The 12,007-nt window shown below is 29.8% G+C and overlaps 3 protein-coding genes across 7 annotated transcripts; 1 reads left to right on the forward strand and 2 right to left on the reverse strand.

Annotated features, from left to right (window-relative positions):
- Window positions 1–563: 563 nt before the first annotated feature.
- Window positions 564–2,475, reverse strand: LOC118064414 (uncharacterized). The gene is made up of 2 exons (XM_035078978.1): window positions 2,423–2,475; window positions 564–2,350 (listed from the first exon to the last, which is right to left on the reverse strand). Exon 2 carries the CDS (start codon window positions 1,940–1,942, stop codon window positions 632–634), a length of 1,311 nt encoding a protein of 436 aa, XP_034934869.1. The 5' UTR covers window positions 1,943–2,350; window positions 2,423–2,475; the 3' UTR covers window positions 564–631.
- A 5,449-nt stretch (window positions 2,476–7,924) lies between these two features.
- Window positions 7,925–10,103, reverse strand: LOC118064427 (ubiquitin-associated protein 1). Of its 5 annotated transcripts, none has more exons than XM_035078996.1 (5): window positions 9,986–10,103; window positions 9,281–9,474; window positions 8,868–9,185; window positions 8,551–8,784; window positions 7,925–8,472 (listed from the first exon to the last, which is right to left on the reverse strand). In XM_035078996.1, exons 2-5 carry the CDS (start codon window positions 9,467–9,469, stop codon window positions 8,038–8,040), a joined length of 1,176 nt encoding a protein of 391 aa, XP_034934887.1. In that variant the 5' UTR covers window positions 9,470–9,474; window positions 9,986–10,103; the 3' UTR covers window positions 7,925–8,037. The 5 variants fall into 5 exon arrangements, with proteins under 5 accessions (XP_034934887.1, XP_034934889.1, XP_034934888.1 ...); XM_035078998.1 differs by lacking the exon at window positions 9,986–10,103 and adding an exon at window positions 9,875–9,897; XM_035078997.1 differs by lacking the exon at window positions 9,986–10,103 and adding an exon at window positions 9,690–9,806.
- Window positions 10,104–10,265: 162 nt separating this feature from the next.
- Window positions 10,266–11,232, forward strand: LOC118064429 (uncharacterized). Its single transcript, XM_035079000.1, has 2 exons — window positions 10,266–10,408; window positions 10,481–11,232. Exon 2 carries the CDS (start codon window positions 10,604–10,606, stop codon window positions 11,162–11,164), a length of 561 nt encoding a protein of 186 aa, XP_034934891.1. The 5' UTR covers window positions 10,266–10,408; window positions 10,481–10,603; the 3' UTR covers window positions 11,165–11,232.
- Window positions 11,233–12,007: the final 775 nt, after the last annotated feature.

A 12,007-nucleotide genomic window follows, 5' to 3' on the forward strand; every position in this document is an offset into this window, starting at 1 on the left:
TCTGTATTCTTTGCTTTACCGCTGAGTAGAGATGTGAATTTACCGGTAATAGAAAATTCGGTAATTACCACGTAAAATTACCGGTATCTGACGGTATTCTGACGTCAAAAAATTCTGAATGTAAAATTTACCGTCAAGCCGTCGGTCAGCGTAATTACCGTAAATTACCGGTCATTCGCATCTATATAGATGAATATGATGAGCTTTTTACCGAGGAAATGGCTTGCTTTCGAACTTGCTTGCCAATTTGCTTAAGTTAATTTTGCTTTTTGCACTTGTTAATTTAAAACTAATTAATTATTATAAGATGAAAAAAAAATTTTGTAATTTGTAATAAAAAAAATATTTTACATTTTTGACTGTTAGGACAGAAATAATAAATATATTGAAAATTATTATAAACGTTTATTTAGTTAAGTTTTTGGTACATTTTTTTTTATAAAATAGATAATCCTTCGTTATTACATATTATAAAGAATTTGACTTTTTTAACTTTTATGTAAATTATTTATGAAAAAATAAAACCATATAATCTATAGTTTCTATCAACTAGTAATATCACATAATAATTGACATATTTCATTAGGAAATAACAAGTCTAATACTGATTCAATTCCATCAACATCACTAATTAGTCTTGAGTAAATTCTTCTTCTAAAAATTCAACTTCTTCATGCTCAGCACAAATTTCACTTATTTCATCCTCTCCTTTATTACTTTCCTCATCTTCTTCCCATTCTTCTTCTGTATTTTTTGGTGAAGGATTAAGTAATTTTAAATTTCTTGCAATGTATGTTATTTTTCCAGCTCTATCGATACTTAACTTATTTCTTTTAGATGAATGAATCCATCCTTGTGTACTAAAGGAACGCTCGGTTGCAGCTGATGTTGCAGGTAAAGTCAATATAGCCACAGCTATTTTGCTCAACGAAGATTTTTGGCAAATACTTTGCCACCATTGACATGCTGAAGTGATTATACTTGCTCGCTTAACGTAGTCGTAACTCCACATACTTGATTCTGACACATAATCTGTTAAATCTTTTAATACCTTATCACTATTTAGATTTAATTTATCACCAAGATTTATAATTAATTGATGAGCTTCAACCATTTCTGACCTATTTAAATTTTTTCCTTTTAATTGAGGATCAAGTAAGTTAGCTGCATAATGTATGGGCCGTAGAGCCATAGTTTTACGATTTTCTAAACAAGTATATATGCTCAGCTTTTCTTCTTCCGAAAAAATATTTCCAATATTATTAAATGCATTATTAAAATGATTATATAAATCATAAAAACATTCAGGTACTTTATTTATTAAAGGGTTATCACCCTCTAAAACATTTATCCACTTTACAATCGGTTTCATCAATTGAAGAATTTGTTGAAGATTATTCCAAAATTCTTCATTTAGTACAAGAGCACGAGAAGCAGGTTTCCATAATGTAATAGCCTTTGAAGAAATTGCTAAAGCCTGAAGATTATGCTTATTAACACAAAGACTGTCAATCATAATTATAGTAGATCCAAATCTTGTCTTAGCTGGTAATTTTAAGGTAATAAATACTCTACGTTCATCTTGAGATTGAATTTCTTTGAAAATCGCTGACATTATTTGTACTTCTTTTATTCCTTTTACAATAGCTGTTGCACTTGTCACCAAAGTTTCAACAGTTGCTTGACTACCAATATCTTTCATGAGTAGGTTAAGAATGTGAGCAGCACAACCATAACAATACAATTTGTCGACATTATACTTTTGATCTATCAAAGTCCAAGCACTTTTCATTGCAGCACAATTATCTGTACAAATTCCGATAACTTTTTTAATTCCCAAAGCATCAATAACACTTCCTATTTTTTCAGAAATATATAAGGCATAATGGTGTACCAGATGCATAAATCGCTTCTTCAAGTAGTTCTTGTAGAGAATCTTCATCTTTTTTTGACATTTTATCACAAAAACTATCGATTGTATTTTTTTTATAGTTATTGCTACAAACACTTATATTATTTGGTAAATTTTCATTTGAAATCATTGAAGTACTTGCTCTATTGTCTGCTTCATTCAAATCTTCAATAGTAAATGAGTCGTCTGTGCTGTTTAGATGAGAATTATTTCGTTTACGAGGTTTACATGGTTTTAAAAGTTTCCGTAAGTCTTGAAGACAACTTCTACACTCTTTATAAAGATGTTTTCGCATGCGAGTAATGTTTTCTGCATACTTTTTCTTGCAATAGTTACATGAATACGATTTTTGGTTAGGTTGCAGAGGTAATGCAGAGAAATGTTTATATATTGATTTGTTCTCCCCCATTGCACCAAGTTCTCAATGAAAATCTTTATCTACAAATTGAATTTTCTTATATTAAATATTATCAGTATTTTTAATAAACAAATAAAAATGAAAATATATACCTGATAGAACAAATAAACAGTTGTATGCCGTTGGGAATTCTAAACTGTGATTGGACATGTATTAACCAATCAGAGATCAGCATTTTTCTGACCGGTATGGTAAAACAGGCTTGGTCATTGACGCGTTTTTTACCGGTAATTTACGGTAAATTTACCCGTCAATTACCGATTCACATCTCTACCGCTGAGCTACGAAGCATACACAAACTTACTTACTATAACTTAATTTTAAGTTGTGAAAGGGAGGTGGCTTGCCCTTCTCCAATTGCCAATTCTCTGACAGAGAATTCTCTGACATGAAAGAGACAGACATATTCATTTTCTGTCTCACTTCATAGGCCACGCGCCCACTTACGGGAACTAGCAATATAGGAGTATTAGATATATGCAGATTACCGACAAATTTATAGCAATTTTTACTATATATTTCTCTCCGTGTAGACATTTTTTACGCGTTACAGTTTGCCGGCTTAAAATGTATTCTTATCGTCTGTCATCATCTTCTCTGGCTCTTGCTTTAAAAATTTGTAAAAAAAAAAATGTTTCTCAGAAAACTGTGCATCTACTTGTAAAGAGGATTAGAATATTTTGCAGCTTATAATCGTTTATGACATCTCCTTAAATAGGTTGTATGTTCTCACTACGAAATTCGGGTGTCAAATATATTTTACAAATGATGCAATGATTCATATTCGCATAATACACTAGAAGGATTAGTTTACGTGATAAGTAAAAAATTATTAATCATGAAAACAAGTAAATGCAACTTACTCACAGTAATAAGAAAATTGTAATAGGTCGAAAAAATTAATCCCTCGGTGCTTGGAAACAGCTCATGAACAGTAAACATTTTCAGAGGCATTTATCATCCCAGATAGTTTATTACGAGAGAGTATTCATGGCGTGAACATCATCAAAAATTGTGAACTGATAAACTAGTTTATTCCTCATAATTTCTACTTTCATGCGCAAGAAATAAAATTAGTTTCGGATCTCGTTAGATACGATGAAAAACAATGAATCTTTCCCCAACCTTACAGGCATATGTATAGCCAAATATCATAACCATATTTATAGCCACTCATTTGTAGAGAATTAAAATTTTCCATTAAATAAACTGTATTTTTTGTTTCTCAAAAAAATGTTTGTAACAAGAAAAAAAGCAAAATAAAATTAAATTACAAAAACAAAGAGCATTCAATCTTCGCTAATGAGTGGCTATATTTGCTGTCATTGTAGTTTTATAAAAACATTTTTTTCAAAATAGAAGAGGCATGAAAAATTAAATGTTGGACCCGTACTTATGCCACTGGAACTTTTTTCTAAGTTCTCAATCTCCCGAATATGAGGGAAATCGGACTCAGATTAAGTGGCCGTTTTTATAGCCACTCATTTGTAGAGAATTGAAATTCTCCATTAAATAAACTATATTTTTTGTTTCTTTTTTTTTAAAAAATGTTTATAACAAAAAAAAGTCTTTCATTTAATTTTTTAACCCCCTTTTATATTAAAAAAAAAGTTATCATAAGAGTTTTTTTATAATTGGTATAGCCACTCATTACCTAAAGATTAAATTCTCTTTGTTTTTGTAATTTAATTTTATTTTGCTTTTTTTTTGTTATAAACAATGAAAAAAAATTTATCTTATTTGATAAAGAATTTAATTCCCTACAAATGAGTGGCTATAAAAACGGTTACTCAATCTAAGTCTGATTTTCCTCACGTTCGGGGGTTTGAGAACTCGGAAAAAGTTTTTTTCTATCGAAGAGAAACTATTTCCATCATTTCTATTTTTTTTACAATTTCGCTTTAAGCCTTATATCATATGATCTCTGGGCTGCGGAAATTGCTTCCTCTGGTTTTGTTAAGTTGGTACTAAATTTGTATCGCGCGACACCTATGTAAGAGGATGAGATAGTGGAGTGAAGCAGTTGGAGCATAGCTGTTGCCGAGTAGATATGTAAAATCATTTTATGTTTAATAAAGTTTACGTTTTGTATTATTTAAAAAACAGTAATTATTATTTAATGAGAAATCATAAGTAAATTAACAGGTTTTCTTCGTTCCCTACTACCGGAGAACCAAACAAAGCTCCGCCCTTCATATTATCTCGGCCAGATGCCGGGTAAGCGTGCCATCTTACGGTTATGTTCGTAAATGCTGACTGCATTTTTTACCTCCCATAAGGACTGGACTTCTATACTGGTCTCTCTTCTCTGATTATATCCAGAAGCTATTCGGACGATTCTCGAGTGACCTGCCATCACACGGACGTATCTATAACTAAAAATTTCCGTCCAAGTACTCCCATTTGCATGGTTCTTCTATACTATTTCTCTTCTCTGCTTCGACCCAGCCTTAACTCAGCATTGGACTCGCTCTCTCGAAATTTGCTAAATATTTCTCAAAATAGCAGCAACCGCGAAAATTTAAGTATGTAAATCAGTAAATGAAAGCGAATATCGACTTTCAAATCGATTTTTGTGTAAAATTTTAGCAATAATATTTACCATAAGTAGGTTAGTAAATGATAGATTAATATTTGTCGCTTGAAATCATTTCTTTCTTTTTTAGATTTAAAAATTTCTTCTAAATTTGTATCTAAAATATGTCTCACAGTTTCAATTTCAAGATCATTGAAAATCAATTTGAGGACATCTATTTCTTTTAAAGCTAGCAAATTGCGTATAGAATGACTCGATTTTCTAATTATGACGTTGCATTTGATGAATTTTGTAATTCTAAGCCATGTTTCATTCAATAAATTTCGGTATTTATTTATGTCTGTAACATAGCCCAACTTGTGATATTTAATCATCTCATTCACAATTTCATCCAGAAATCTAGAACCCATTGTCCTAGTATCATTAGAATATGTTTTACCTTGATACTGCAGCATATCTTCCAATATGTACGTTCTTTTTTATATATTAATATTCTTCTGGTAAATATCCTATGACAGTCATCCGAATACATTCTACTATATTACTATTTTTCTGCTCTTTAATAAGTTTATTCCAGAAATATAATACTGCAGTAGAATAAACTTATTGTATTGACAACCGCAATATGTTTTTATCCGTTGAACGATTTATATCATATAAAGAATCAAACAATTTTGTATTTCGTATTCTAAAATAATTCAAAAATTCTTCAAAAGATTCTAATCTCCAGATATATAGTATTACTCCACTCATCCAACATGGTCTTTGTTAATTTATATCACTCATTCCTAGCTTCATAATTAGTTTCAAATTGGTTACAAGATTCAAAAAAACGTTTTGTTTTATATTTGACTCTGTTTATTTGCCAAAATGATGTCGCGATACTTATTGCAGCTTTTTGTTGCAGATTTGCTACGAAGAGAATATTTTAACTTCCCAGTGGGAATAAAAACACTTCCCAGTGTTATAGTAATGGGTTCGATTTTGCGAATCCCGAATTTTGCCATATCTAAACGTTTTAAGGTCCCCAGAGTCGAATACGATCGTTTTCTAGTGGACGTCTGTGTGTGTGTATGTACGTATGTGAATGTGACGTATGTGCGTTCGGAATTATTTTTCACCTCGATTATCTCGAGAACAAAAAATGATATCGATGTGGGACCAATTGCATTCGACACGTAATTATGTAACTTAAAATTTATAAATTATACAATTTTTTAGACAAAATTTCAAAATCTCTCAAAAAATATGAATATTAAATTATTAGAATACTTGGATGAAAATATGATGACAATATTTCATCGAAAAAAAAAATTTTAAAAAACAAAATCAGCAATGAAAGAATTTTAAACTCGGGTCAGGATTGAGAAAACAGCATTAAAGACACTATAATAGTCAATAATAATTGTCAATAATATGGAATTGTGTCCATAACAATTAAACATTGTTACTAACAAGTGATTATTGATCATAGTCGAAAAAAAAAATTAAAAAATATCAGTGGTCTGGGTGCGACCCGAAAGGTCCACACGACCAACTTCCCAGTGGAAAAAATGGAAAAACAATTCGAATAGAACCCGTTTCCATTCTTTATAACAAATGGAATTGTTATAAACGAAATGAGTCTGATCGTATTTGACTCTGGGGACCTTAAAACGTTCAGATATGGCAAAATTCGGGATTTAATGGCTCAAAATTAAATTATTCTGTTCATATTACCTGAGTGAATATACTGATTAATTACACCTTTGATTGGATTTTTTTCACAGAGAAATCTTGATGATTGTATATAAATCACAGTAATTTAGTACTCAGGTGATATCTTGGCTATAAATAATTTAATGACAATGAGTTGTAATTGATTAACAATAAAATTAAATAAATATTTCTTTTGCTTTGATGATATTAATTTTATTGTTAATCAATTACAACTCATTGTCATTAAATTATTTATAGCCAAGATATCACCTGAGTACTAAATTACTGTGATTTATATGCAATCATCAAGATTTCTCTGTGAAAAAAATCCAATCAAAGGTGTAATTAATCAGTATATTCACTCAGGTAATATGAACAGAATAATTTAATTTTATTATATTTGTTTAAAAGTAACTTCATTATTAGTTTTATATAATCATCAAAGTGCATTTTGCAGTGATATCACTGCAAAATGCACTTTTTGGCGATAAATTCACAATTTTTAGGCGAACAACAACAATTCAGAATCCGATTATTATCACATCTACACTTTTGTTGACAAATCAGAATTGACTATAGTCATTTCAATGTAACTATAGTAATTTTAAGAGTATGACTTAAAATTAGCTGTATATCAATTTAAAATTACCCAATCAAATTATATGTAAATCATGTGATCATCTCGGAACATGATGATTGGTTAAAACGCCCATGCTAAATGTAATCCGCCATGTTAAATCATTATAGTCGGACTGAGAAGAGAGTACCTCAGATGCTCTTCATGTGTTCTTGTGCGCTTGCGCAGTAGTAAAAAACATGGTATAAGGGGTAGAAAATCAGTGGTGGGGGGCCCGAAAGCATTGTAGCAACTGAGGGACTCTTTTCTCAGTTCGACAATATGTTTTTTATAATATGATACAATTGCTAAATATTTCCTATGTCATATTATCCTATTTAATAATTCTTTTTTCTACTTATGTCTTGAACTAAATTTTCTATAAAAAATTTTCCTATTCTATTACCTCCTGAAATTTCATTTCAAATTGTTATTGTCCGACCCAGTTTGGTTAATAGGAAGAATCTGGATATTTTAGGGTTACTAACTGCATTCTAAATTCTAATTTAAATTAATTTTTTCCTGTTAGACTTCTTCAGACAGTCTAAAATTTCTATACTTTTCCTATCAAAATGTGTTGTTTCTCATTGGAAAGGTACCAAAGATCTGTCGGATGTCACATTTTTTCAATAGGAATGTTTTACTAAAGATGTAAAAAGCAACTATGAACAATGAAATATAATATATTTTTAGTACGTGTGTGTAGACGTATGTGGTAAAGATCAATGAAATATTTAATATTGATTGTGATCAATATTCAGATATATTTAAAATCTATTAACATTATTTAAAAAATGATAGTAAAAAGCTACCATTATGTTGTCAATTATCATACAAGAAATAGCAACAATCAAGTATTACGTGCATAGCAAATCAAGAGCTTTATCACGGTCATTATCACATTCAAGAAGTGCTTGCGAAGATTTATCTTTAGTAAATCCGAAATTCATTAACGTACACAAATTTTCATGGTATTTTTTTGCTTTTTCTTGGTCATAATTGTTAAGAGACAATGCACTTTCAGCATCATCACTTGAAATTCCTGATTCCTCAAGATACTGAACAGCTAATAGATATTCAACTACTTTCTTATCTTCTCCTCCAAGATTATTGATGGCTTGAATGACACGACGTAAAGGAAATCCCATATCACTTAAATGTTCGGCTAATTTTTCATGTTCATTACTAAATCCTGATATTGTAGACTCTGTTGATGGATTAATATTTAGGCAATTGAAATTTGGATCTGTATCACATTCTGAACTTTCTAAATCTGTCCAAGACTTCCAATTCTAATAACAAATTAATTTTTTTCAATTTTCTTAATATTAGAAGTTCTTAAAACAAATAAGCTATTTCAATTAACTTACTTTCATGCGAAGGCAATCTAATTCTTTTTGTAGTTCTTTGACAATTATAGAAATGTTTTGTTGATTTAACTCTTGCTGACCATTTGAAATATTACGATCTGTTTTGTCTTCTCTTACATTAAGTTTATTCATTTGTTCATCTCCATGATTTTCTGATTTACTTTCGAGATTTAATTCTTTTAATATATTTTCTATTCTTGTTGAAGGTATCCACGCTGATGTCGGCTGTAAAACCTAGTGATCATCAAAGAATTATCATTAAAAATCGTTTAGAATGACTGTTATTCAATATGATTATTGAAAAAATTTATACATACTCGTGCAAGCTCTTCCATTTCATTTATGGTCTTCAATTCCATATTATCAAAAGGACTACTAGTGTCATTGTCAAAATCTGAATAATCTAACCCATTAATTTTCACGTTGCAATCATCATTATGAAAACCTTTTGCTTGTAAAGATAGAGGTTCAGGAATGAGTATTGTGGTTTGAGGAATAGAAATTTTAACTGTGGATGATAGTACTGAATGGACAGGAGAATTATTCAACTGCTCTTTCTTCTTTTTTTTTTTTTCCGCCATACGAGTTTGCCAAGATTCATGTTGGGTCAACTTAACCATACGCCAGTCTTTTAACTAAGAATAAATAGAATATCATAATAAATTTTAATCTGATCATCAACGGATTTTTTTAAAAAAAATAATAAAAATTAACTATTCACTTGAATTACCTTATTTAAAACTGATTTTTCTAAATTGACATCATAACAATATTTTGTAATATCTGGAAGTTTACTGTTATTATTATAAGCAATAGGAAGAGTTATTTTTCGTGGTGGTTTATAAGCTTCAGCTATTTTTACTTGAACTCCATCCATATAAGACAATACTGGATCTGATTGATTTATTTTTGGCATCATTTTTACTGCAAAAAATTGATTAAAAAAATAGATTAGTGTAAAAAAAAAAAAAAAGGAAAAAAATTTATAAATATAATAGAGATAAATACTAGGTTATTAATAATAAAACGAACTCATATAATTGAAAAATATGACTCTACAGAACACTTAGAGTGACCAATGTAAAAATAATAGCTAAAAATGATGAAGACAAGCAGAATATCTTAAATTCAATCAAAACCTTGTTTGACACATCACTGATTTCATACAGATAACAGAAAAAGTTTTAACAGTTAAAATACTGACGAATTGAGGATTTATAGAATTAACAGGGATATATAACAAGAGTCAAGGTTCGTATGAATGTTATACATAAATAATATTAGATTTTTCCATAGAATCTGACAAATCAAATTTATTGCTAACATAAAACTTTTGTTCTATTTTATTCATCGAATATTGTTTTTTAATTGAATAAAGTAATTCAGGAGAACATATTAATATTAATGAGAAGTAAATGTAATCATGTTTACAAACCAGCGATCACAAAAACGAAAAAAAAAAAAAAAAATTTATACAAAAATATTGGAACACAATCTATATAATATAGTCGGACTGAGAAAAGAGTTCCTCAGTTGCTTCAATGCTTTCAGGCTCTCCACCACTGATTACTTACCCCTTTTGCCAAATTTTTGGCTACTGCGCAAGCGTACAAAAGCACATGAGGAACTCTCCGACTATACTACAATATAGCATCATGTATAGTCTTTACTTGGAGGTAGAGATGTGAATCGGTAATTGACGGGTAAATTTACCGTAAATTACCGGTAAAAAACGCGTCAATGACCAAGCCTGTTTTACCATACCGGTCAGAAAAATGCTGATCTCTGATTGGTTAATACATGTCCAATCACAGTTTAGAATTCCCAACGGCATACAACTGTTTATTTGTTCTATCAGGTATATATTTTCATTTTTATTTGTTTATTAAAAATACTGATAATATTTAATATAAGAAAATTCAATTTGTAGATAAGGATTTTCATTGAGAACTTGGTGCAATGGGGGAGAACAAATCAATATATAAACATTTCTCTGCATTACCTCTGCAACCTAACCCAACCTAACTATACTTGTTTAGAAAATCGTAAAACTATGGCTCTACGGCCCATACATTATGCAGCTAACTTACTTGATCCTCAATTAAAAGGAAAAAATTTAAATAGGTCAGAAATGGTTGAAGCTCATCAATTAATTATAAATCTTGGTGATAAATTAAATCTAAATAGTGATAAGGTATTAAAAGATTTAACAGATTATGTGTCAGAATCAAGTATGTGGAGTTACGACTACGTTAAGCGAGCAAGTATAATCACTTCAGCATGTCAATGGTGGCAAAGTATTTGCCAAAAATCTTCGTTGAGCAAAATAGCTGTGGCTATATTGACTTTACCTGCAACATCAGCTGCAACCGAGCGTTCCTTTAGTACACAAGGATGGATTCATTCATCTAAAAGAAATAAGTTAAGTATCGATAGAGCTGGAAAAATAACATACATTGCAAGAAATTTAAAATTACTTAATCCTTCACCAAAAAATACAGAAGAAGAATGGGAAGAAGATGAGGAAAGTAATAAAGGAGAGGATGAAATAAGTGAAATTTGTGCTGAGCATGAAGAAGTTGAATTTTTAGAAGAAGAATTTACTCAAGACTAATTAGTGATGTTGATGGAATTGAATCAGTATTAGACTTGTTATTTCCTAATGAAATATGTCAATTATTATGTGATATTACTAGTTGATAGAAACTATAGATTATATGGTTTTATTTTTTCATAAATAATTTACATAAAAGTTAAAAAAGTCAAATTCTTTATAATATGTAATAACGAAGGATTATCTATTTTATAAAAAAAAATGTACCAAAAACTTAACTAAATAAACGTTTATAATAATTTTCAATATATTTATTATTTCTGTCCTAACAGTCAAAAATGTAAAATATTTTTTTTATTACAAATTACAAAATTTTTTTTTCATCTTATAATAATTAATTAGTTTTAAATTAACAAGTGCAAAAAGCAAAATTAACTTAAGCAAATTGGCAAGCAAGTTCGAAAGCAAGCCATTTCCTCGGTAAAAAGCTCATCATATTCATCTATATAGATGCGAATGACCGGTAATTTACGGTAATTACGCTGACCGACGGCTTGACGGTAAATTTTACATTCAGAATTTTTTGACGTCAGAATACCGTCAGATACCGGTAATTTTACGTGGTAATTACCGAATTTTCTATTACCGGTAAATTCACATCTCTATAGGTACAGCACTGGACATAAATGCTGTATAATTTTTTGAATGTTATACAGTACCGGACATAAATGCTGTTTAATTTTTTAAAGGTTATACATGTGATTTTTCTATACCGTCTTATAGAAAATCACATAGCATTTATGTCCGGTACTGTATTGTACATCTTTGATTTTAAGTGGGGAGAGCCAATGTTGGAGAGAGAAAGAGAAAAGAGAGTGGGGATCTATCTTTTTTTTCTCGGTA

This window comes from Chelonus insularis, unplaced genomic scaffold, assembly GCF_013357705.1.
Source record: "Chelonus insularis isolate UGA/USDA-ARS -01 unplaced genomic scaffold, ASM1335770v1 contig_18_pilon, whole genome shotgun sequence".
In the NCBI taxonomy this organism is placed as follows: domain Eukaryota; kingdom Metazoa; phylum Arthropoda; class Insecta; order Hymenoptera; family Braconidae; genus Chelonus; species Chelonus insularis.